Source organism: Pseudophryne corroboree (assembly GCF_028390025.1).
Source record: "Pseudophryne corroboree isolate aPseCor3 chromosome 3 unlocalized genomic scaffold, aPseCor3.hap2 SUPER_3_unloc_5, whole genome shotgun sequence".
Taxonomy (NCBI): Eukaryota; Metazoa; Chordata; class Amphibia; order Anura; family Myobatrachidae; genus Pseudophryne; species Pseudophryne corroboree.
In genome coordinates this window covers 548,278-573,082 of record NW_026967541.1, presented here as the reverse complement: position 1 = coordinate 573,082, position 24,805 = coordinate 548,278, and the positions used below count along the sequence as shown (strand labels likewise).

Genomic DNA, 24,805 nt, shown 5'->3' with positions numbered 1-24,805 from the left:
CCGTATGAAAAATCAGATAAGGGCTTTTATAAGATAAAGCTGCCAATTCTGACACGCGCCTGGCCGAAGCCAGGGCCAACAGCATGACCACTTTCCATGTGAGATATTTCAAATCCACAGATTTAAGTGGTTCAAACCAATGTGATTTGAGGAACCCCAAAACTACATTGAGATCCCAAGGTGCCACTGGGGGCACAAAATGAGGCTGTATATGCAGCACTCCCTTGACAAACGTCTGAACTTCAGGAACTGAAGCCAGTTCTTTCTGGAAGAAAATCGACAGGGCCGAAATTTGAACCTTAATGGACCCCAATTTGAGGCCCATAGACACTCCTGTTTGCAAGAAATGCAGGAATCGACCCAGTTGAAATTCCTCCGTTGGGGCCTTCCTGGCCTCGCACCACGCAACATATTTCCGCCAAATGCAGTGATAATGCTTTGTGGTTACATCCTTCCTGGCTTTGATCAGGGTAGGGATGACTTCCTCCGGAATGCCTTTTTCCTTCAGGATCCGGCGTTCAACCGCCATGCCGTCAAACGCAGCCGCGGTAAGTCTTGAAACAGACAGGGTCCTTGCTGGAGCAGGTCCCTTCTTAGAGGCAGAGGCCAAGGGTCCTCTGTGAGCATCTCTTGAAGTTCCGGGTACCAAGTTCTTCTTGGCCAATCCGGAGCCACTAATATAGTTCTTACTCCTCTCCGTCTTATAATTCTCAGTACCTTGGGTATGAGAGGCAGAGGAGGGAACACGTACACTGACTGGTACACCCACGGTGTTACCAGAGCGTCCACAGCTATTGCCTGAGGGTCCCTTGACCTGGCGCAATACCTGTCCAGTTTTTTGTTGAGGCGGGACGCCATCATGTCCACCTTTGGTTTTTCCCAACGGTTTACAATCATGTGGAAGACTTCTGGATGAAGTCCCCACTCTCTCGGGTGGAGGTTGTGCCTGCTGAGGAAGTCTGCTTCCCAGTTGTCCACTCCCGGAATGAACACTGCTGACAGTGCTATTACATTATTTTCCGCCCAGCGAAGAATCCTTGCAGCTTCTGTCATTGCCCTCCTGCTTCTTGTGCAGCCCTGTCTGTTTACGTGGGCGACTGGCGTGATGTTGTCCGACTGGATCAACACCGGCTGACCCTGAAGCAGAGGTCTTGCTAAGCTTAGAGCATTGTAAATGGCCCTTAGCTCCAGGATATTTATGTGAAATGATGTCTCCAGGCTTGACCATAAGCCCTGGAAATTCCTTCCCTGTGTGACTGCTCCCCAGCCTCGCAGGCTGGCATCCGTGGTCACCAGGACCCAGTCCTGAATGCCGAATCTGCGGCCCTCTAGAAGATGAGCACTCTGCAACCACCACAGGAGAGACACCCTTGTCCTTGGTGACAGGGTTATCCGCTGATGCATCTGAAGATGCGATCCGGACCATTTGTCCAGCAGGTCCCACTGGAAAGTTCTTGCGTGGAATCTGCCGAATGGGATTGCTTCGTAGGAAGCCACCATTTTTCCCAGGACCCTCGTGCATTGATGCACTGAGACTTGGCCTGGTTTTAGGAGGTTTCTGACTAGCTCGGATAACTCCCTGGCTTTCTCCTCCGGGAGAAACACCTTTTTCTGGACTGTGTCCAGAATCATCCCTAGGAACAGCAGACGTGTCGTCGGAATCAGCTGCGATTTTGGGATATTTAGAATCCACCCGTGCTGCCGTAACACTACTTGAGATAGTGCTACTCCGACTACTAACTGTTCCCTGGATCTTGCCCTTATCAGGAGATCGTCCAAGTAAGGGATAATTAAGACGCCTTTTCTTCGAAGAAGTATCATCATTCCGGCCATTACCTTGGTAAAGACCCGGGGTGCCGTGGACAATCCAAACGGCAGCGTCTGAAACTGATAGTGACAGTTCTGTACCACAAACCTGAGGTACCCTTGGTGAGAAGGGTAAATTGGTACATGGAGGTAAGCATCCTTGATGTCCAGAGACACCATATAGTCCCCTTCTTCCAGGTTCGCGATCACTGCTCTGAGTGACTCCATCTTGAACTTGAACCTTTGTATGTAAGTGTTCAAGGATTTCAGATTCAAAATAGGCCTCACCGAGCCGTCCGGCTTCGGTACCACAAACAGCGTTGAATAATACCCCTTGCCCTGTTGCAGGAGGGGTACCTTGATTATCACCTGCTGAGAATACAGCTTGTGAATGGCCTCCAATACCGCCTCCCTGTCGGAGGGAGACGTTGGTAAAGCAGACTTTAGGAAACGGCGAGGGGGAGAGGTCTCGAATTCCAATTTGTATCCCTGAGATACCACTTGAAGGACCCAGGGATCTACTTGCGAGTGAGCCCACTGCGCACTGAAATTCTTGAGACGTGCCCCCACCGTGCCTAAGTCCGCTTGTAAAGCCCCAGCGTCATGCTGAGGACTTGGCAGAAGAGGGAGAGGGCTTCTGTTCCTGGGAATTGGCAGTCTGTTGCAGCCTTTTTCCCCTTCCTCTGCCCCGGGGCAGAAATGAGGAGCCTTTCGCTTGCTTGCCCTTATGGGGACGAAAGGACTGCGCCTGATAATACGGCGTCTTCTTATGTTGAGAGGCGACCTGGGGTAAAAATGTGGATTTCCCAGCCGTTGCCGTGGCCACCAGGTCTGATAGACCTACCCCAAATAACTCCTCCCCTTTATAAGGCAATACTTCCATATGCCGTTTGGAATCCGCATCACCTGACCACTGTCGCGTCCATAACCCTCTTCTGGCAGAAATGGACAGCGCACTTACTCTTGATGCCAGTCGGCAAATATCCCGCTGTGTATCACGCATATATAGAAATGCATCTTTTAAATGCTCTATAGTCAGTAATATACTGTCCCTGTCCAGGGTATCAATATTTTCAGTCAGGGAATCCGACCAAGCCAACCCAGCACTGCACATCCAGGCTGAGGCGATTGCTGGTCGCAGTATAACACCAGTATGTGTGTAAATACATTTTAGGATACCCTCCTGCTTTCTATCTGCAGGATCCTTAAGGGCGGCCGTCTCAGGAGAGGGTAGAGCCACCTGTTTTGATAAGCGTGTGAGCGCTTTATCCACCCTAGTGGGTGTTTCCCAACGCGCCCTAACTTCTGGCGGGAAAGGATATAATGCCAATAATTTTTTAGAAATTATCAGTTTTTTATCGGGAGAAACCCACGCTTCATCACACACCTCATTTAATTCCTCAGATTCAGGAAAAACTACAGGTAGTTTTTTCTCACCGAACATAATACCCTTTTTGTTAGGCGCCGGGGTCCGCTCGTCGGTGCGGCCCGGCGCCTAGCAACCAGGGACACCGTACGCGGACAGCCGCCGGCTCCCTGGCAACGCTGGACGCCGGGCGCGCTGAGCCGCACGGACCCTAGCAACGGGGACGCCACTGGCGGACCGTGTTCCCCGTTGCTAGGCTTTAAGAGTTAATGTATTCTCCTGCTCTCTGACCATACAGCAAGGCAGCTGCACGGCATTTATTCTAATCAGCCTTTTGGCAGTTGATTGGAGGACTCCTTGTTAAATACACTCCCAGGGCTTCTCACAGATGCCAGTAATAGCTTCCTGCATGCTGTTTCTGTTTGCTGAGAGTCTGTTCCAGTCTTGCTGTATCATTCCAGTATTCGGAAGTCCTGAACTCGGAAGTTTGTCATCTTATTCCTGGAGTCCTGACTAATCACCATATAACATCCAGTGGTGTTCGTGAGTCGCGGCCTTGCCGTGTGTTGCGGCTTGTCCGCTTTATTATTTGTGTTTTGGAGCATTTTGCGGAGGGTTCCGCTTCCACAGGTCCACTCTGGTATCCGGCGGTGCTGGGTAGGAGTATTGGACAAGTGGATTTTGGTTGTCCTTTTCTCTGGCGGGTTTTCGCACATACTTCTGTTTTTGTTAGTTAGCTTGTTGCCCCTGGCCTGTTGTCAGTCAGAGGTCCTCTTGTTATCATCCTGCCTCGGATTTCCCTTTGTCTCTCACTAAGACCGGGGGGCACCGGAGTTGGGCAGACATAATCCGCCCTTCAAACGTGGCTGCCAGGGGCTCAAGAAACCATAGTCTCGCAGGGGATTTCCGATAGCACGGGTGAGACAATAGAGTTAGGGCGCCAGGGGCAACTAGTCTTCCCTGCTCCCGTTACCTGCATTCCATTCCAGCGCTCTGGTCCTTGTCATAAAATCTCCTCCGGTCAGGAGTGCTGGAATCATAACATTATTACCGGCCAAACCAAAACTTAAAATTAAACGGAGTTTAATTTTTTCTTTTTCAGTTTTTGTAAGAAATTGTCGGCCTCATGAATCCAACAGGGTTAGGACCAAATCCTGGTCAGCTCTTAGTCAGTCAGATTCAAGAACTTACTCAGATGGTTCAGGATCTTTCCCTTCGGGTGAAGTCGCAGGAAGATCTTTTACGAACTTCCCCGAGGGTAGTTCCTGAACCAAAAATGCATTTGCCTGACCGTTTTTCTGGGGATAGAAAAGAGTTTTTTAATTTTAAAGAATCCTGTAAACTTTATTTTCGTTTAAGACCGATCTCCTCGGGTACTGAATCTCAGCGGGTCGGGATTATTATTTCTTTGCTCCAGGGGGATCCCCAGACTTGGGCATTTGGTTTAAAAGCAGATGATCCGGTGTTGTTGTCAGTAGACGCTTTTTTGGGGTCTTTAGGACTGTTATATGACGACCCTGATAGAGAGGCATCCGCTGAAGGTCAGTTGCGCGCTCTCAGACAGGGTAGGAATCCCGCAGAGGTTTATTGTACGGAGTTTCGCCGGTGGTCGAATGACTGTGGCTGGAATGACCCAGCCCTGCGCAGTCAGTTTCGCCTCGGCTTATCAGAATCTATTAAAGACAGTCTCCTCCAGTATCCCGCTCCTGAGACTCTCGATAAACTCATGGAGCTTTCTATTAAGATTGATCGTCGTCTCAGAGAGCGGAAGGCTGAAAAAGGAGCATCGGTCAGGTCATCTCCGTGTGTATATTCCATCCCTGAGGACATAGAGGAGCCCATGCAGATGGGTCTCTCCCGGTTGTCTCCTGAAGAGAGAGCCAGAAGGCAAAACTCTGGTCTTTGTTTGTACTGTGGGGGTAAGGGACATTTTGCTCGTAATTGTCCGAATAAGTCGGGAAACGCCTTGACCAGGTGAATTGTGAGGGGGTTCACCTAGGTCTGCAGCTTATCTCCTTGCATAACTCCCTTTTAGTCCCAGCTAAGGTTTCCTTTGGCAGCCTCAGTTCCTCGGTGTCGGCTTTTGTCGACAGTGGAGCCGCAGGAAACTTTATGGATTTAACTTGGGCCAAGGCCTTAGGCATTCCTCAGTTATCTTTGGGTAGGAGTGTCACCATGCATGGTTTAGATGGGAGTCCACTGTCCAATGGGGTTATTTCCCTCTGTACACCCCCTGCACTACTTACGGTAGGAGCTCTTCATTCTGAAAAGATCGAGTTCTTCCTTACCCATTGCCCAGCAGTTCCAGTGGTTCTGGGTCACCCTTGGCTGGCCTTTCACAATCTCACCATTGATTGGCGGTCAGGGGAGATTTCTCAATGGGGTGCCTTCTGTGATAAGGAATGTATTTCGTTTCCAGTCAGAATAGCTGCTGCAATTCCTGAACTCATTCCCGTGGAGTACCAGGAGTTTGCTGATGTGTTCTCCAAGGGCAATGCAGACATTCTGCCTCCCCATCGGCCTTATGATTGCGCCATTGAGCTAATTCCTGGTGCCGCATTGCCAAAGGGAAGGTTATATGCTTTATCCGGGCCAGAAACTGCGGCCATGAATGACTATGTTAAAGAGAGCCTAGGGAAAGGATTTATTAGGTCATCTAAATCTCCTTTAAGTGCAGGCTTCTTCTTTGTGGAGAAAAAGGATGGCTCGCTCAGACCTTGCATTGACTATAGAGCCTTAAATAAAATCTCAGTTAAAAATACTTATCCTCTGCCGCTGATTTCTGTCCTCTTTGATCAGCTGCGTTCGGCTGTGATTTTCTCCAAAATCGATCTAAGAGGAGCGTATAACCTCATCCGAATCAGGTCCGGAGATGAGTGGAAGACAGCCTTCAGTACTCAGTCGGGTCACTACGAGTACCTAGTGATGCCGTTCGGCTTGTCTAACGCTCCAGCAGTTTTCCAGGACCTCATTAACAATGTGCTCCGTGACTTCCTAGGGAAATTCGTGGTCGTTTACTTAGACGACATCCTGATTTATTCTGACTCTATTGAACAACATGTTACCCAGGTGCGTCAGGTTCTTCAAAAGTTACGTGAGAATCATCTATATGCCAAACTGGAGAAATGCGAGTTTCATGTCACGGAGGTATCTTTTTTAGGATACATTATTTCCCCTCGGGGATTTTTCATGGAACTAAAGAAGCTTCAGGCCATCCTTAGTTGGGCGCAACCCACCAATTTAAAAGCAATTCAGCGCTTTTTAGGGTTTGCGAATTATTACAGGAGGTTCATTCATTCCTTCTCCGACCTGGTTGCTCCCATTGTAGCTCTGACAAAGAAAGAAGCGGATCCTACCAACTGGTCGCGTGAAGCGGAGTTGTCCTTTCGGGCCTTGAAACAAGCTTTTGTCTCGGCTCCAGTCCTTAGACATCCCAATCCAGGATTGCCCTTCGTTGTGGAGGTTGATGCCTCGGAGGTTGGAGTAGGGGCTATTCTATCTCAAAAGGATCCAGTGTCTCAGGAACTACATCCTTGTGCCTTTATGTCTAGGAAATTCTCCTCCGCTGAATCCAACTATGACGTTGGTAACCGGGAACTACTGGCAATAAAATGGGCTTTCGAGGAGTGGAGGCATTGGCTGGAGGGAGCAACACATACCATTTCAGTATTGACTGACCATAAAAATCTGCAATACATCGAATCAGCTAAGCGGCTGAATGCCCGGCAGGCTCGTTGGGCTTTGTTCTTTACTCGTTTCAAGTTTATTATAACTTTCAGGCCAGGTTCCAAGAATACCAAGGCAGATGCTCTGTCACGCAGTTTTCTTCCGGTTCATGATAACAGTCCTGTTACTCCCATACTTCCATCTTCAGTCATTTGGGCAGGCCTCACACAAGATTTATTTACCCAGTTAAAACAGCTTCAACACCAAGCTCCTGGAAATTCTCCTGCTGGTCGTCTTTACGTCCCTGAGTTCCTGAGAGCTAATGTTTTGACTGAGTTCCATGATAACAAAGTTTCCGGGCATCCAGGGATCTCTAAGACATTGGAGTTAGTCTCCCGCTCAGTATGGTGGCCTGGTCTTTCTAAAGACGTTAAGGAGTTTGTTTCTTCGTGTCAGGTTTGTGCACAGCATAAGGTTCCCCGTTCCTTGCCTATCGGGCAACTTATGCCCTTGAATGTCCCTCTCAGGCCATGGTCTCATATTTCCATGGATTTTGTGGTGGACCTTCCCCTTTCAGCTGGATGCAGAGTCATTTGGGTGGTAGTAGACCGTTTTAGCAAGATGGCTCATTTCATTGCCCTTCCCCGACTGCCATCTGCCCAAGGATTGGCAGTGTTGTTTCTCCGCCATATTTTCAGACTTCATGGGTTGCCCACTGATATTGTTTCTGATCGGGGTCCACAATTCGTTGCACAATTCTGGAAGTGTTTTTGTGCTTCATTAAAGATGAGATTGTCATTAACATCTGGTTACCACCCACAGTCCAACGGGCAAACCGAGCGAGTTAACCAATCATTGAAACAGTATTTGCGTTTGTACTCAGCCAAACTCCAGAATGTTTGGTCCGAGTTTCTTCCATTGGCGGAGTTTGCTTACAATAATTCTTGTCATTCCTCCACCAACGTGTCTCCATTCTTTTCAGTTTTTCGTTTTCACCCCAGAGCTAATTCTTTTTTTCAACATTCCTCAGTTTCCTCGCTAACCTTAACCTCCCATCTCAGAGCCATTTGGAAAAAAGTGCACCTTGCTCTCAGAAAAGCGGCCTTTCGTGAGAAATTTTTTTCAGACCGGCTCCGACGTCCTTGCAATTTTAAGGTGGGAGATAGGGTATGGTTGTCGACTCGTAACATTAGACTTCGACAATCTTCAGCTAGGTTGGGACCCAAATTTATTGGACCATTTCATATCATTAAAAAAGTTAACCCAGTTGCTTTCCGGTTACGTTTACCAAAATCTCTTCGGATTGGTAATACGTTTCATTGCTCCCTGTTGAAGCCATACATTTCTTCCAATAAATTTCCTCGGAAGATCTCTCAGGGAAGATCTCCAGTGGATGTACAGGGACAACAGGAGTTCCTGGTGGAGAAGGTTCTCGATTCCAAGTTGTCCAGGGGCCGGCTTTATTTTCTGGTTCACTGGAGAGGTTATGGTCCAGAGGAAAGGTCCTGGGTCCTGGATAAGGATCTTCATGCCCCAAGGCTCAAGAGGGCATTTTTTCGGGAGTTTCCTTGGAAGCCTGGCTTTAGGGGTTCCTTGACCCCTCCTCAAGGGGGGGGTACTGTTAGGCACCGGGGTCCGCTCGTCGGTGCGGCTCGGCGCCTAGCAACCAGGGACGCCGTATGCGGACAGCCGCCAGCTCCCTGGCAACGCTGGACGCCGGGCGCGCTGAGCCGCACGGACCCTAGCAACGGGGACGCCACTGGCGGATTGTGTTCCCCGTTGCTAGGCTTTAAGAGTTAATGTATTCTCCTGCTCTCTGACCATGCAGCAAGGCAGCTGCACGGCATTTATTCTAATCGGCCTTTTGGCAGCTGATTGGAGGACTCCTTGTTAAATACACTCCCAGGGCTTCTCACAGATGCCGGTAATAGCTTCCTGCATGCTGTTTCTGTTTGCTGAGAGTCTGTTCCAGTCTTGCTGTATCATTCCAGTATTCAGAAGTCCTGAACTCGGAAGTTTGTCATCTTATTCCTGGAGTCCTGACTAATCACCATATAACATCCAGTGGTGTTCGTGAGTCGTGGCCTTGCCGTGTGTTGCGGCTTGTCCGCTTTATTATTTATTATTTGTGTTTTGGAGCATTTTGCGGAGGGTTCCGCTTCCACAGGTCCACTCTGGTATCCGGCGGTGCTGGGTAGGAGTATTGGACAAGTGGATTTTGGTTGTCCTTTTCTCTGGCGGGTTTTCGCACATACTTCTGTTTTTGTTCGTTAGCTTGTTGCCCCTGGCCTGTTGTCAGTCAGAGGTCCTCTTGTTATCATCCTGCCTCGGATTTCCCTTTGTCTCTCACTAAGACCGGGGGGCACCGGAGTTGGGCAGACATAATCCGCCCTTCAAACGTGGCTGCCAGGGGCTCAAGAAACCATAGTCTCGCAGGGGATTTCCGATAGCACGGGTGAGACAATAGAGTTAGGGCGCCAGGGGCAACTAGTCTTCCCTGCTCCCATTACCTGCATTCCATTCCAGCGCTCTGGTCCTTGTCATAAAATCTCCTCCGGTCAGGAGTGCTGGAATCATAACACTTTTTAGTGGTACTTGTATTATCAGAAATATGCAAAACATTTTTCATTGCCTCAATCATGTAACGTGTGGCCCTACTGGAAGTCACGTTTTTCTCTTCCCCGTCGACACTGGAGTCAGTATCTGTGTTGACGTCTGTATCCACCATCTGAGGTAAGGGGCGTTTTAGAGCCCCTGATGGCTTTTGAGGCGTCTGGACAGGCACAAGCTGAGTAGCCGGCTGTCTCATGTCGTCAACTGTCTTTTGCAAAGTGTTGACACTGTCACGTAACTCCTTCCAGCATCTCATCCACTCAGGTGCCGATTCCCTAGGGGGTGACATCTCTATTATAGGCAATTGCTCCGCCTCCACATCATTTTCCTCCTCATACATGTCGACACAACGTACCGACACACAGCGCACACACAGGGAATGCTCTGACAGAGGACAGGACCCCACTAGCCCTTTGGGGAGACAGAGGGAGAGTATGTCAGCACACACCAGAGCGCTATATATATATATATATATATATAGGGATAACCTTATATAAATGTTTTTCCCTTTATAGCTGCTATATTGGTAATATTACGCCAATTGGTGCCCCCCTCTCTGTTTTACCCTGTTTCTGTAGTGCAGGACTGCAGGGGAGAGTCAGGGAGACGTCCTTCCAGCGGAGCTGTGAGGGAAAATGGCGCCTGTGTGCTGAGGAGATAGGCTCCGACCCCTTCTCGGCTGCCTTTTCTCCCGCTTTTATGTGGAATCTGGCAGGGGTTAAAATACATCCATATAGCCCTGGGGGCTATATGTGATGTATTTTCGCCAGCCAAGGTGTTTTTATTGCTGCTCAGGGCGCCCCCCCCTAGCACCCTGCACCCTCAGTGACCGAAGTGTGAAGTGTGCTGAGGAGCAATGGCGCACAGCTGCAGTGCTGTGCGCTACCTTGGTGAAGACAGGATGTCTTCTGCCGCCGATTTTCAGGACCTCTTCTTGCTTCTGGCTCTGTAAGGGGGCCGGCGGCGCGGCTCTGGGACCGGACTCCGAGGCTGGGCCTGTGTTCGATCCCTCTGGAGCTAATGGTGTCCAGTAGCCTAAGAAGCCCAATCCACTCTGCAAGCAGGTGAGTTCGCTTCTTCTCCCCTTAGTCCCTCGATGCAGTGAGCCTGTTGCCAGCAGGTCTCACTGAAAATAAAAAACCTAAAACTAAACTTTCACTAAGAGCTCAGGAGAGCCCCTAGTGTGCACCCTTCTCGGTCGGGCACAAAAATCTAACTGGGGCTTGGAGGAGGGTCATAGGGGAGGAGCCAGTACACACCAGGTAGTCCTAAAGCTTTACTTTTGTGCCCAGTCTCCTGCGGAGCCGCTATTCCCCATGGTCCTTACGGAGTTCCCAGCATCCACTAGGACGTCAGAGAAAAAGGGGATTCCAGAAGAGGTCATCCCTACTTTAATAAAGGCTAGGAAGGAGGTGACGGTAAAACATTATCACCGTATCTGGCGAAAGTATGTGTCTTGGTGTGAGACCAAGAATGCACCTATGGAAGATTTTCATCTGGGTCGTTTTCTCCACTTCCTACAGACAGGAGTGGATATGGGCCTCAAATTAGGCTCTGTTAAGGTACAGATTTCGGCCCTCTCGATTTTCTCTCAGAAGGAATTGGCTTCTCTTCCAGAAGTCCAGACGTTTGTAAAGGGAGTGCTGCACATTCAGCCTCTTTTTGTGCCTCCAGTGGCACCGTGGGACCTCAACGTGGTGTTGCAGTTCCTAAAATCACACTGGTTAGAACCGCTTAACAAGGTTGAGTTGAAATTTCTTACCTGGAAGGTGGTCATGTTGTTGGCCTTGGCATCTGCAAGGCGAGTATCAGAATTGGCGGCTTTGTCATACAAAAGCCCCTACTTGATTTTCATGTGGATCGAGCTGAATTGAGGACACGTCCGCAATTTTTGCCTAAGGTGGTTTCTTCATTTCATGTGAATCAACCTATTGTGGTGCCTGTGGCTACAAGTGACCTGGAGGATTCCAGATCCCTGGACGTAATCAGGGCCTTAAAGATTTATGTAGCCAGGACGGCTAGAATTAGGAAAACAGAGGCTCTGTTTGTCCTGTATGCAGCCAATAAGATTGGCGCACCTGCTTCGAAGCACATTATTGCTCGCTGGATCTGTAATACGATTCAGCAGGCTCACTCTATGGCTGGATTGCTGGTACCAAATTCGGTTAAGGCCCATTCCACTAGGAAGATGGGCTCTTCTTGGGCGGCTGGCCGAGGCGTCTCGGCATTACAACTTTTCCGAGCGGCGACTTGGTCAGGGTCAAACACTTTTGCTAAATTCTACAAGTTTGATACAGTGGCTGAGGAGGACCTAGCATTTGCTCAGTCGGTGCTGCAGAGTCATACGCACTCTCCCGCCTGATTGGATGCTTTGGTATAAACCCCATGGTCCTTACGGAGTCCCCAGCATCCTCTAGGACATAAGAGAAAATAAGATTTTAAACCTACCAGTAAATCTATTTCTCCTAGTCCGTAGAGGACGCTGGGCGCCCGACCCAGTGCGGAAACTCTGCAAGGCTTGTATATAGTTGTTGCTTACATAAGGGTTATGTTACAGTTGGAGTCGGTCTTGGACCATTGCTGTTGTTGTACATACGGTTAACTGGTTATGTATGATCCAGGTTACATGGTATGATTGGTGTGGGCTGGTATGAATCTTTCCCTTGGATTTCTAAATCTTGCCTTGTATTGTCCATCTCCTCTGGGCACAGTTCTCTAACTGAGGTCTGGAGGAGGGGCATAGAGGGAGGAGCCAGTGCACACCCATAGTCAAAGTTATTTTTAGGGGCCCTATCTCCTGCGGAGCCCGACTATACCCCATGGTCCTTACGGAGTCCCCAGCATCCTCTACGGACTAGGACAAATAGATTTACCGGTAGGTTTAAAATCTTATTATTATCAGATAATTGTCGCTATGGTGACAGAAACAATTTCCTGTGTATGTGTCACTTGTATTGTTACTTTTGTGTCCAGCGGGTGGGCTCGGAAATGTTATCCTTTTCCTCGCAGCCCCAGTTGCTGGAGAAAATGAAGGAGGAGCTGTTGGCGGGTCACGTTCCACTTAAGTTGACAATTTTCTCACCAGCAGGTCTTTCCTCCTCTGCAGACTTGTGTCCGGAAAGAGAGATACAACGTAGGCTTTAAACCTAGGATCGAGCACGGTGGCCAAAATATAGTGCTCTGATTTCAACAGATTGACCACCCTTGAATCCTGCCTAAGCGAATGAAGGGCTCCATCCACAAGTATTTCCAGGGAAGACGTTAAGTCTGAGGGACTATGGGGGTAATTCTGAGTTGATCGCAGCAGCAAGAAAGTTAGCAATTGGGCAAAACCATGTGCACTGCAGGTGTGGCAGATATAACATATGCAGAGAGAGTAAGATTTGGGTAGGTTATTTAATTTCTGTGCAGGGTCAATACTGGCTGTTTTAATTTTACACTGCAAATTAGATTGCAGATTAAACACACCACACCCAAATCTAACTCTCTCTGCACATGTTATATCTGCCTCCCCTGCAGTGCACATAGTTTTTCCCAATTGCTAAAAAGTTTCCTGCTGCGATCAACTTGGATTACCCCCTATGCACAGGCCCAAATGATAATTGTTTTATGATCCTTCTATGTATGAACCAACCGACAGAGGGAATAATCCAAAAGTGTTAATACCAAAGATTAGCTAATCTGGTTGGAGGTGCGCCATTAAGCAAATTGCAATGACTGGTTAGGGGGTTTAGAAAAAAACGCTAGTGGGCTTATATCTAAAGAAGCCTTAATGTGTGGTGCACTCTTTTTTCTTTATGTTTCATGAATAAATTAAAACATCGCTTTAATTATTTTTATATAAGAAAGATTTTTCAATAGGCATGACATAAGGCAATTGATTGTCAGCCTGGAAAGACAAAAAAATTAAAGATATAAAATAATTGCTATACCAGCACTACCTATGTATGGGTATATGGGTAGAGCAATAATTGATATAAGCAAGTGAAATATAAAAGGAATTTAAACACAGGTTTTATTTATCAAATTTATGAGATCCTTCACAACGGGATTGTGACCTCAGAAAAATCCTGTTTTACAGCTGCTCCCTGCAGAGCTTTATTACTGCATACAACCTAAGTGCTCCCTGCAGAGCATTACTACTGCATAGAACCTAAGTGCTCCCTGCAGAGCGTTACTACTGCATACAACCTAAGTGCTCCCTGCAGAGCATTACTACTGCATACAACCTAAGTGCTCCCTGCAGAGGGTTACTACTGCATACAACCTAAGTGCTCCCTGCAGAGCGTTACTGCATACAACCTAAGTGCTCCCTGCAGAGCATTACTACTGCATACAACCTAAGTGCTCTCTGCAGAGCGTTACTACTGCATACAACCTAAGTGCTCCCTGAGAGCGTTACTATTGCATACAATCTAAGTGCTCCCTGCAGAGTATTACTACTGCATACAACCTAAGTGCCCCCTGCAGAGCATTACTACTGCATACAACCTAAGTGCCCCCTGCAGAGTGTTACTACTGCATACAACCTAAGTGCTCCCTGCAGAGCGTTACTACTGCATACAATTTAAGTGCTCCCTGCAGAGCGTTACTACTGCATACAACCTAAGTGCTCCCTGCAGAGCATTACTACTGCATACAACCTAAGTGCTCCCTGCAGAGCGTTACTAATGCTTACAATCTAAGTGCTCCCTGCAGAGCGTTACTACTGCATACTACCTAAGTGCTCCCTGCAGAGCATTACTACTGCATAAAACCTAAGTGCCCCCTGCAGAGCATTACTACTGCATACAACCTAAGTGCTCCCTGCAGAGCGTTACTACTGCATACAACCTAAGTGCTCCCTGCAGAGCGTTACTACTGCTTACAATCTTAGTGCTCCCTGCAGAGCGTTACTACTGCATACAACCTAAGTGCTCCCTGCAGAGCGTTACTAATGCTTACAATCTAAGTGCTCCCTGCAGAGCGTTACTACTGCATACTACCTAAGTGCTCCCTGCAGAGCATTACTACTGCATAAAACCTAAGTGCCCCCTGCAGAGCGTTACTACTGCATACAACCTAAGTGCTCCCTGCAGAGCGTTACTACTGCATACAACCTAAGTGCTCCCTGCAGAGCGTTACTACTGCATACAACCTAAGTGCTCCCTGCAGAGCGTTACTACTGCTTACAATCTAAGTGCTCCCTGCAGAGCGTTACTACTGCATACAACCTAAGTGCTCCCTGCAGAGCGTTACTACTGCATACAACCTAAGTGCTCCCTGCATGGTCTTTTTATGTGAGCCAGGCACACTGCAGCCCCGCCGGTGATAGCTTCCTGTTTGCTGTTCCTGCCTTGCAGAACTCTGTTCCCGTCAGCTGTATTTGGTGGATCTTGCTCCCTACCCTCTTGTACTTTGGAGGTCCGAAGCCGGTCCTGGGAATCCTTCTAGTCCTTGCGAACCTGTTCTCGCATGGTTTCGTGAGTAGCGGCATCAGCCGCGTGTTGCGGCTTATGCCGCTTAGTATTTACTTCTGTGAATTGGTGCATTTGCGGAGGTTTCCGCTTTCACTGTCCTCCCCGGAACTCGGCGGTGCCGTGTGGGGGAGTGGACAGTGGTTTTCTTTGTAGTTCTTTCCCTTTGGCGGCGTGCCGCACATACGTTTAGTTTTTAGGTAGTTTATAGCCCCTAGCGTGGTTGTTTCAGTTAGAGGGCCCCTTGTTATTACCATGTCTCAGTTCAAGCTTTGTCTCTCTTTAAGACCTGAGGGGGCATCGGAGTTGGGCAGACCTAATCCGCCCTTCAAACGCGGCTGCCATGGGCCCAAGAAACCATAGTTGTTCAGGCGTGAATTGATAACACGGGTAAGACAATGGAGATAGGGTGCTAGGGGCTATTTCCTTCCCATTTCCCAATCCCAGCATTCCGTCCTGGTGCTCAGGTCTCACCGCATAAGATCTCCCCTGTCCTGAGCATCAGGATCATAACAGCAGGGAGCACTTAGGTTGTATGCAGTAGTAACGCTCTGCAGGGAGCACTTAGGTTGTATGCAGTAGTAACGCTCTGCAGGGAGCACTTAGGTTGTATGCAGTAGTAACGCTCTGCAGGGAGCACTTAGGTTGTATGCAGTAGTAACGCTCTGCAGGGAGCACTTAGGTTGTATGCAGTAGTAATACTCTGTAGGGAGCACTTAGGTTGTATGCAGTAGTAACGCTCTGCAGGGCACAGCTTTAAAAGTTTTTTTCTGAGATCACAATCCCGTTGTGAAAGGATCTCATAAATTTGATAAATAAAACCTGTGTTTAAATCCCTTTTATATTTCACTTGCTTATATCAATTATTGCTCTACCCATATACCCATACATAGGTAGTGCTGGTATATAAATTCTTTTATATCTTTCCATAATTTTTTGTCTTTTCCAGCTGACAATCAATTGCCTTATGTCATGCCTATTGAAAAATCTATCTTACATAAAAATAATAAAAGTTAGGTTTTCATTTATTCATGAAACAAAAAAGAGTGCGCCACACATTAAGGCTTCTTTAGGTATAAACCCTCCATCCATAAGTCCCATATACTTAATGCAATCGCTCCATCTAATAGGCCCTACACACTTAAAGATTATCTGTCCAATCTGGCTGATTGGAAAGAAAATCTGGCAATGTCTGGGAGCAAATGGCAATCAAGAATTTGCTACCAAAATCAAGAAAATGGACAAAAACAGTTCAGATAAATTGGTTTAATGAAACAAACTTAACCAATTTGTCTTAAAGTCCATTTTTGTCTGTTTTCCAATGTTTGAGAGCAAATAGTCAATTGCCATTTGCTCCCAGACATTGCCAGATTTTCTTTCCAATCAGCCAGATTGGACAGATAATCTTTTAGTGTGTAGGGCCCTTTAGCTCCTTCTTCAATTTCTCCAGCTGCTTCTGCAAAAGCCTGATGAGGGGAATGACCTGACTTAGGCTGGCAGAGTCTGAACTGACTTCACGTGTGGCAAATTTGAATGGTTTGAGAAACTTGCAAAACACGGAAATCATTCTCTATTGCGCTTGAGTCAGGTGTATTCCCCCTCCTTTGCCTGTATCATAGGTGGATGTGTAGGCTTGAATGTCATTTTGCGGCTCCTCCATCCTCTGAAGCATATAGAGTATTGAATTCCACCTCGTTACCACCTCTTGCTTCAGGTGATGACAGGGCAGGTTCAGGAGTGTTTATTGGTGCTCCAGTCTTCGGCACTCTGTGGCTGAATGTCGAAAGTGGCCTGCAATTTTTCGGCCCACCGACAGCATTGCATACAAGCCCCCCTGTCGTTTTAAAAAAAATTCTGCACCACCAAATGAATTGTATGTGCAAAACATGGGATGTGCTGGTATTTGCCCAGATGTAATGCACGCACAATATTAGCGGTGTTGTCCGATATCACAAATCCCCAGGAGAGTCTAAGTGGGGTAAGCCATTGTGCGATGATGTCCCTCTGTTTCCGTAAGAGGTTGACGGTGGTGTGCATCTAATGGAAACTGGTGATACACAGCGTAGCCTGCCTAGGAACGAGTTGGCATTTGTGAGAAGCTGCTACTGGTGCCGCCGCTGTTGTTGCTGCGGTAGGCAATGAATCTACTCAGTGGGCTGTCACAGTCATGTAGTCCTTAGTTTGCCCTGCTCCACTTGTCCACATGTCCGTGGTTAAGTGGACACTGGGTACATCAGCATTTTTCAGGACACTGAGAATACTTTTGTAAATCCTGTACAGTTCGGGAATCGCTTGCCTAATGAAGAATCTAGATGGTATCGGGGACACAGAATGTCCATCAACTGTCTGAAATCCCACTTCACTAATGGCGGATACTGGATGCATGTCTACTACACCAACATAGTTGTTATGGCCTCAGTTATCCGCTTTGCAACAGGGTGACTGCTGTCATATTTCATCTTCCTCACAAAAGACTGTGGACAGTCAATTGCTTAGTTGAGGTAGTACAAGTGGTCTTTTGACTTCCCCTCTGGGATGACGATCGACTTCCAGAAGCAACAACAGCAGTGGAAGCAGCAGCAGTAGGCATACCACTCAAGGATCCCCCAGAGGAATCCTGGTTAGGAGAGGACTCGTCAGTCATGCCAGTGACAGGGCCTGCAGGACTACTGACGTTCCTGACTGAGGAGAAAATTGACATTGAGGGAGTTGGTGGTGTGGCTTGCAGGAGCTTAGGTACAACAGGAAGAAGGGATTTATGTGTCAGTGGACTGCTTATGCTCTTACCCAAAGTTTCTGAACTTGACAATGACTTCTGATGAATGTGCTGCAGGTGACGTGTAAGGGAGGATGTTCCTAGGTGGTTAACGTCCTTACCCCTACTTATTACGGATTGACAAAGGCAACACACGGCTTGATGGACCCTGGTCATGTAGGGCTGGGAGAGTCAGTAAGATTGTGTAATAGGGGCCTACAGTAAGTCAGTAAGATTAGCAGAATTTGCAATCCTTTTTCTAGCAGGCTGGGGGCCGCCCATCGCAGGGTGAGGCAGCCCAGTATGCTCACCAGCGCCTCCCCCTTAATGAAGCAGGAATTGCGATCGCTTCACAATTTCTGTTTCATCTTAGAAACTAGTGAAGCATCCTGCCAGCTTAGCTGTGCCCGCAGGATCCCTACCGCGTTCTTCTCGATTGCGATGGCTGCGTGTGATGTCATGCAGCCACTGTGATCACGCCCGTTTGTCCACCTCCCTTTCTCGCCGCACTTGCAACGCTCCATTTTCTGACTGGAAATGGAGCATTGCCCCCCACCCCATGACCACCTCTGCCTGATTAACAAGAAACAATAGCATTTCCTGCAGCCCCCCGTAGAGAATGCAGGCGCATGCGCAAGATGGGTGCTGCGCATGCATCCGCAACTTTTTCTCAATAAATTCCTTTTGGATCACACACTGCAATCCAACCTGAATTAGGACCAGAGTCACCATCTTACAGGCAGCCGGTGAAGGGAGTAGAGAATGGGTGTTATGTGGCAGGAACGGGCTGGTTAGGTAACAGCCTGGCTGCTGCATTCTGTACAAGCTACAAGCGGTGCAATTCTTTTGCTGGGAGACCCAGGTAGAGGACATTGCAGTAGTCTATGCGTGATGATACAAGTGCATGTATGACTGTAGGTAGATCTTCTGAGGGAAAAAAAAAAAGTGCGGGAGTCTGGCTATGTTCCTCAGATGAGGATCCGATTGTGGCTGATACCTGATGTCTAAGTGTCACTCCACCATCCAGGACACCAAGATTCTGCACATGATCGGCATTTTGTAACTCTGAACCGCCAAGCATAAATCTAGTTGGTTTGCAAAGGTGAGCTGTAGCCCTGCCCATTGTTGGTGAACTTCTATCATAAGGACCTGTTTCACCAGGACTGAGTCACAGCCAACTGGCATCACCCACACCTGGAGCTCAGCTAGACAACCATTTAGGATTGGTTTTGGGTTCTCAGTACCTCGAGAAAAAGACAGGTCATCTGCAAAGAAGTGGTAGATGAGGACATGACGTCTGATTATTATACCCAGTGGTAGCATGTATATTATAAAAAGCATAGGAGATAGGATAAGAACCTTTAATAACAATGCATGGCAATAAGAAGTATACTGCAGAAGACTAAAATGGTTCCTCACCTCAGTGATGTCTATTGCATGCAACAAGAGTGAATTTATTTCTCAGAACATGGAAATGGCTTCTCACCTGTGTGACTTCGCTGATGTGAAACAAGTTGTGATTTTTGTGTAAAACATTTCCCACACTCAGAGCAAGAAAATGGCTTCTCACCTGTGTGACTTCTGTGATGTAAAACAAGATGTGATTTCTGTGTAAAACATTTCCCACACACAGAACATGGAAATGGCTTCTCACCTGTGTGACTTCGCTGATGTTTAACAAGAACTGATTTGTGTGCAAAACATTTCTCACAATCAGAACATGGAAATGGCCACTCACCTGTGTGACTTCGCTGATGTGTAACAAGTTGTGATTTCTTTGTAAAACATTTCCCGCATTCAGTGCAAGAAAATGGCTTGTCACCTGTGTGACTTCTCTGATGTATAACAAGATCTGATTTGCATGCAAAACATTTCCCACACTCAAAACATGGAAATGGCCTCTCATCTGTGTGACTTCTCTGATGTGTAACAAGTTTTGATTTCTGGATAAAACATTTCCCGCACTCAGAACAAGAAAATGGCTTCTCACCTGTGTGACTTCTGTGATGTATAACAAGATCTGATTTGTGTGCAAAACATTTCCCACACTCAGAACATGGAAATGGCCTCTCACCTGTGTGACTTCTCTGATGTGCAACAAGTTTTGATTTCCAGGTAAAATATTTCCCACACTCAGAGCAAGAAAATGGCTTCTCACCTGTGTGACTTCTCTGATGTTTAACAAGATCTGATTTGTATGTAAAACATTTCCCACACTCTGAACATATCAGTGGCCTCTCACCTACCTTACCTGTGTGTGGGTTAATAGGCTTTGTGTTCTGTGTAAAACATTTGGCATCTATAGAACAGGGAAACACTATATCTACTGTCAGAGCTGTAACAGATGCACCAATATCAGAGTGATCAGGAGAACATTTCCCAGGATCAGAGGGATCAGCTGATAGAGCTGGATGTATAATTGGGGTAATGGGGTTATCTCCTGGAGAATCCTGTCTACTGTCATTATCTTTTATGTCACAATCCGGGGATAACATTAGATGTCCTTCTGAGATATTCCTGCTTGTGTGTCCATCTGCTGGAAATAAAATACATTATGGAAATGTGACATTTTCTGTAACAATATTAATCTTGTAAACAATAGGAGAAGACGACTCTCTGGGACACTTAATTGTAAATGTGTGTGTATAATAAAACATAACTTTTAATGAAGGCTTTATAATATTGTGTCTCAGACTATCATTGTGTCCATCTTCCTGAGAACATCACAATAACAAATGTAATATTATAATAAGACTTAGATATCTCTCTCTCTTGTACTGGTAACTAACCATGAAGTATAAATGGAGATGTAGTCACTCGCCAAGTCCTATGTCAGCACCAATGTAAAACAATGGATGGGGAACATATCGTATGAATTGGAGATTCTAGATGAACAATAACATCAGTCATATGAGCTGATGGATCAGAGAAATGTCTCCTAACGTTACTCCTGGAAGCATTGGTAAGGTAGCATTCCTTTATGTGTGTGCTCATACGCTGGTAAGCCTGTACATGTGTTACTCACCCTTATATAAAGTATATTGCTTCAGCAGAGTAGGTATGGAACAAGGTACTTTACATGCAATACACCATATAATACCCTGTAATCATCATCTGCTAGGTTATAATCCACTCTTACACCCCCATCATGTGTTTTACCTCTATATTCTCTTAGTAGTAATAAGGATGATGTGAGTACGGTCAGTATGATATAGAGAATTACATAATAGAATCTATACAGCTGCCGCCATACTTCTGCTTCTCATACGTGTGCTACTGGCAGCAGTGAACATCTGAGTGAGAGTGCAGGGAAGACAGCAGAGTCTGATGAGAAAGAGATTGGATCTGCCTTTGCAGGGATGTACAACACCTGTCACCCCTGTAAGTATATAAAATAATAAATAAGAGGGGCGTGGTCCATCCAGACGTGCTTTCTGGAGATTTCCTCACTATGGGGGACATGTACTAAGCAGTGATAAAAGTGGAGAAGTTGCCCATAGTAACCAATGAGCTGCTCTGTATACTTTTATAGTATGCAAATTATAAATGTTACATCAATGCTGGTTGGTTGCCATGGGCAACTTCTCTACTGGCTCACTACACTTTTATCACTGTTTAGTACATCTCCCCGTATGTGGCTTCTTATCTACCCTACCTGATAGCTCTCAGCCACTGCTGGGATCAAGACCCAATCTATTAAGTCGTCCACTCCTACTGGCCTAAAGCCACTCACTCCGGGTACTGTTCACTGCCGCAGCCTAGTGACGCCGCTGAAGCCACGGGCTGTAGTTTGGGGATAAGTGCGCCCAGTCTTTCCTGCACGCTCTGGATACCTGACTTGGAGGCGATTTTGCCTCAGGTGGGAGCACTTGCTCTCCCACTTCTCCTGGGGACAGAACGGGCTGCACACAGTCACCGGAGCCCGGCGGTGATATTAGGAAGTGAGGTGGCTACCATTTTGTATCCTGGTGCCTGGTCATCACATGCTTTGCTTCAATAAGGTTTAAAATTAATATAAGCTGCTAAATAAGTGTCCTGACAGCTGGACCGGGGGTCACTACACTAAATTGAAGCATTTGCCTGGAGGTGAAACTACCCTCTATTTATATGGTACCACTATAATCTACTTCCTCTCAGTCTACATGCAGAGCCCAGTATTAAGTATCGTCTGAGTACAGCTCATTACACTCTGATCACAACCTCACAGTATATTATATTGTGGATTCATTCACTGACTATGGGGGTAATTCCAAGTTGATTGCAGCAGGAAATTTTTAGCAGTTGGGCAAAATCATGTGCACTGCAGGGGAGGCAGATATAACATGTGCAGAGAGAGTTAGATTTGGGTGGGTTATTATGTTTCTGTGCAGGGTAAATACTGGCTGCTTTATTTTTACACTGCAATTTAGATTGCAGATTGAACACACCACACCCAAATCTAACTCTCTCTGCACATGTTATATCTGCCTCCCCTGCAGTGCACATGGTTTTGCCCAACTGCTAAAAAATTTCCTGCTGCGATCAACTTGGAATTACCCCCTATATTTTGCCATTTGTGTCTCTCTGTGCTGAGTACTTCACATCTGTGATCACGCTGACCTCTAGTGGAATTTCTCAGTCATTACTGTGTTATTTGAGTTGCATTACATTACGTTTACTTGAAGTTTAGGCTCGGTTATCCCTGTCACCCCGACTAAGAATGTAATTTTGAACTGAGTCATCTTGATGTAACCTCCTGACAGCGTACTACTGCTCCTTTTATTTATAGATTGTATATTCTTATCTCTGAGAGGTCAGTCTCTTTGGAGCCGGCTTATGGGGGTCATTTTGAGAGGATTACTCGCTAGCAACTTTTTGCTGTGCTGCAATCAGATAGTCGCCACCTAAGGGGGAGTGTATTTTCGCTTTGCAAGTGTGCGAACGCTTTTGCAGCAAACGGCACAAAAAAGTTTGTTGCTGTTTCTGAGTAGCTCTGGACTTACTCAGCCGCTGCGGTCTCTTCAGACTTTTTGACGTCAGACACCCGCCCTGCAAACGCTTGGACACGCCTGTGTTTTTCCAAACACTCCCAGAAAACGGTCAGTTAACACCCATAAACGCCCTCTTTCTGTCAATCACCTTGCGATCGGCTGTGCGAATGGATTCTTCATTAAATCCATTGCCTATCACCAATCCTCTTTGTACCGGTACGACTCGCCTGCGAATTGCGGTGCAGACGTGTGCAGTTTTGATGAGTTTTAACCTGATCGCAGCGCTGCAAAAAGTTGCTAGAGAGATCAACTCGGAATGACACCCCATGCCTCCAAAAAAGGTTAAAAAGTACCAAATTGGCCCCACCTGTCCATCTCTTTGGTACCTCAAATTCAGGTGGTCCTTCTGAGACCGCTACAACATCATCTGCTTCTACTTGTCAGTTGCACAGCCCAGCTGTAATGGCTGAGAATGTCTTAAGACACTCTAGAGTGTCCTGTTACTCTACGCTCTATACATTCTATGTTATTTACATTTAAGGACTGAAAACCTCAGAACTTAACGCTAATATTTGAAGCTTTGGGGTCAGATATCAGTGAGATTGGCACTCGTACAGACTAAAATGAAAGAGATTGTTGCGTCTCACAATCAGATCTGATTTCAGCACCTGACACCCTTCAGGAAGACATGGGGGTAAATTTACTAAAGTGGGAGATTTTTAGAACTGTTATCTATTATCTATTATCTGCTAGAAGCAGCTAGATAAATGGTACGTAGAATCTGATTGGTTGCCATGGGCAACATCACCAGTTCTAAAAATCTCCCACCTTAGTAAATTTGCCCCATGGTCTCTATTCATGATAAAGTCATTGATTTAGAAGACAGGTCTCGGAGAAATAATATCAGAATAATGGGCGTTCTGGATTCTGTTACAAATGCTGAGCTTTCTGATTATGCCACGGTCCTCTTTTCAGAAGCTTCCACCTTAGGCTCCTGCCAAGGACCTTCTTATTGATAGGATCCATAGACTCTCAAAGTCCAAACAGGCCCCTATCCAAGCACCGAGGGACACTCTGCTCAGGGTCCACTTTTTTCATATTAAAGAACACATTCTACAGGCTGCTTTGTATTCCTCGTCCACAACTGATTGCCTGGATAATCTGCAGATATTTCCAAATATTTCTTCTGTGACGCTGGCCAAAGGCGTCTATTCCACCCAAGGAAATGTGCAATACAAATGGGGCTTTCCTACTAAGCTTATTACATAGTAACATAGTATCTAAGGTTGAAAAAAGACAATTGTGCATCGAGTTCAACCTATTTGTGGTCTCCTATGCATGATGATTTGACAACAATTTCTGACTGATGCTGCTGTCAGCCGTTCCATTTTATCCCTATTTATAGTAACTATAATGCATGACTATGCACCACAACTCCCTTTGGCAGGGAATTCCAAACACGTATTGTCCTTACCGTGAAAAAGCCTTTACGCCGTATTGTGCGGAATCTCCTCTCCTCTAACCTGAGCGAGTGTCCACGAGTCCTCTGTGTTGATCTAACCAAAAACAGGTCCCGTGCAAGCTCTGTATATTGTCCCCTTATATATTTGTAGATGTTGATCATATCCCCTCTTAGTGTTATGATTCCCGTACTCCAGACCAGAGGAGATCTAATGGCAGAGGTCTGAGTACTGGGAAGATTTGCTGGTTGTGGGAGCAGGAGAGCCTAGTAACCCCTGGCGCCCTAACTCCGTTGTCTCGCCCGTGTTATCAGAGATCCCCTGCGAGACTATGGTTGCTTGAGCCCATGGCAGCCGCGTTCGAAGGGCGGATTATGTCTGCCCAACCCCGATGCCCCCTCAGGTCTTAATGGGAGACAAAGGGAAATCCGAGACAGGGTGATAACAAGGGGCCCTCTGACTAAGCAACCAGGCCAGGGGTTACAAGCTAACTAACTTAAACCAAGGTATGTGCGGACTAGCCGCCAGGGAAAAGGACAACCAAAGATCCACTGATCCGTTACTCCTATCCAGCACCGCTGGATACCAGAGTGGATCTGTGGGAGCGGAATCCTCCGCAAAAGCTCCAGAACACAAATATACTAAATAATAAACAGTAAGCGGACAAGCCGCAACACACGGCTGCGCCGCGACTCACGAACACCACAGGATGT

General features: G+C 46.9%; 2 protein-coding genes across 2 annotated transcripts in view; both read right to left on the bottom strand.

Moving 5' to 3' along the window:
* LOC134984379 (zinc finger protein 585A-like) overlaps nt 1-24,805 on the bottom strand; it is a 290,470-nt gene that overhangs the window by 225,532 nt on the left and 40,133 nt on the right. The gene's annotated exons all lie outside the window — the stretch shown is intronic.
* Nucleotides 19,005-20,195, bottom strand: LOC134984378 (gastrula zinc finger protein XlCGF17.1-like). The gene has a single exon (XM_063949974.1). It carries the CDS (start codon nt 20,155-20,157, stop codon nt 19,117-19,119), a length of 1,041 nt encoding a protein of 346 aa, XP_063806044.1. The 5' UTR covers nt 20,158-20,195; the 3' UTR covers nt 19,005-19,116.

Excerpts from the sequence above, each read along its gene's own strand:
- LOC134984378 (XM_063949974.1), bottom strand. The coding sequence starts at position 20,157 with ATGTTATCCCCGGATTGTGACATAAAAGATAATGACAGTAGACAGGAT.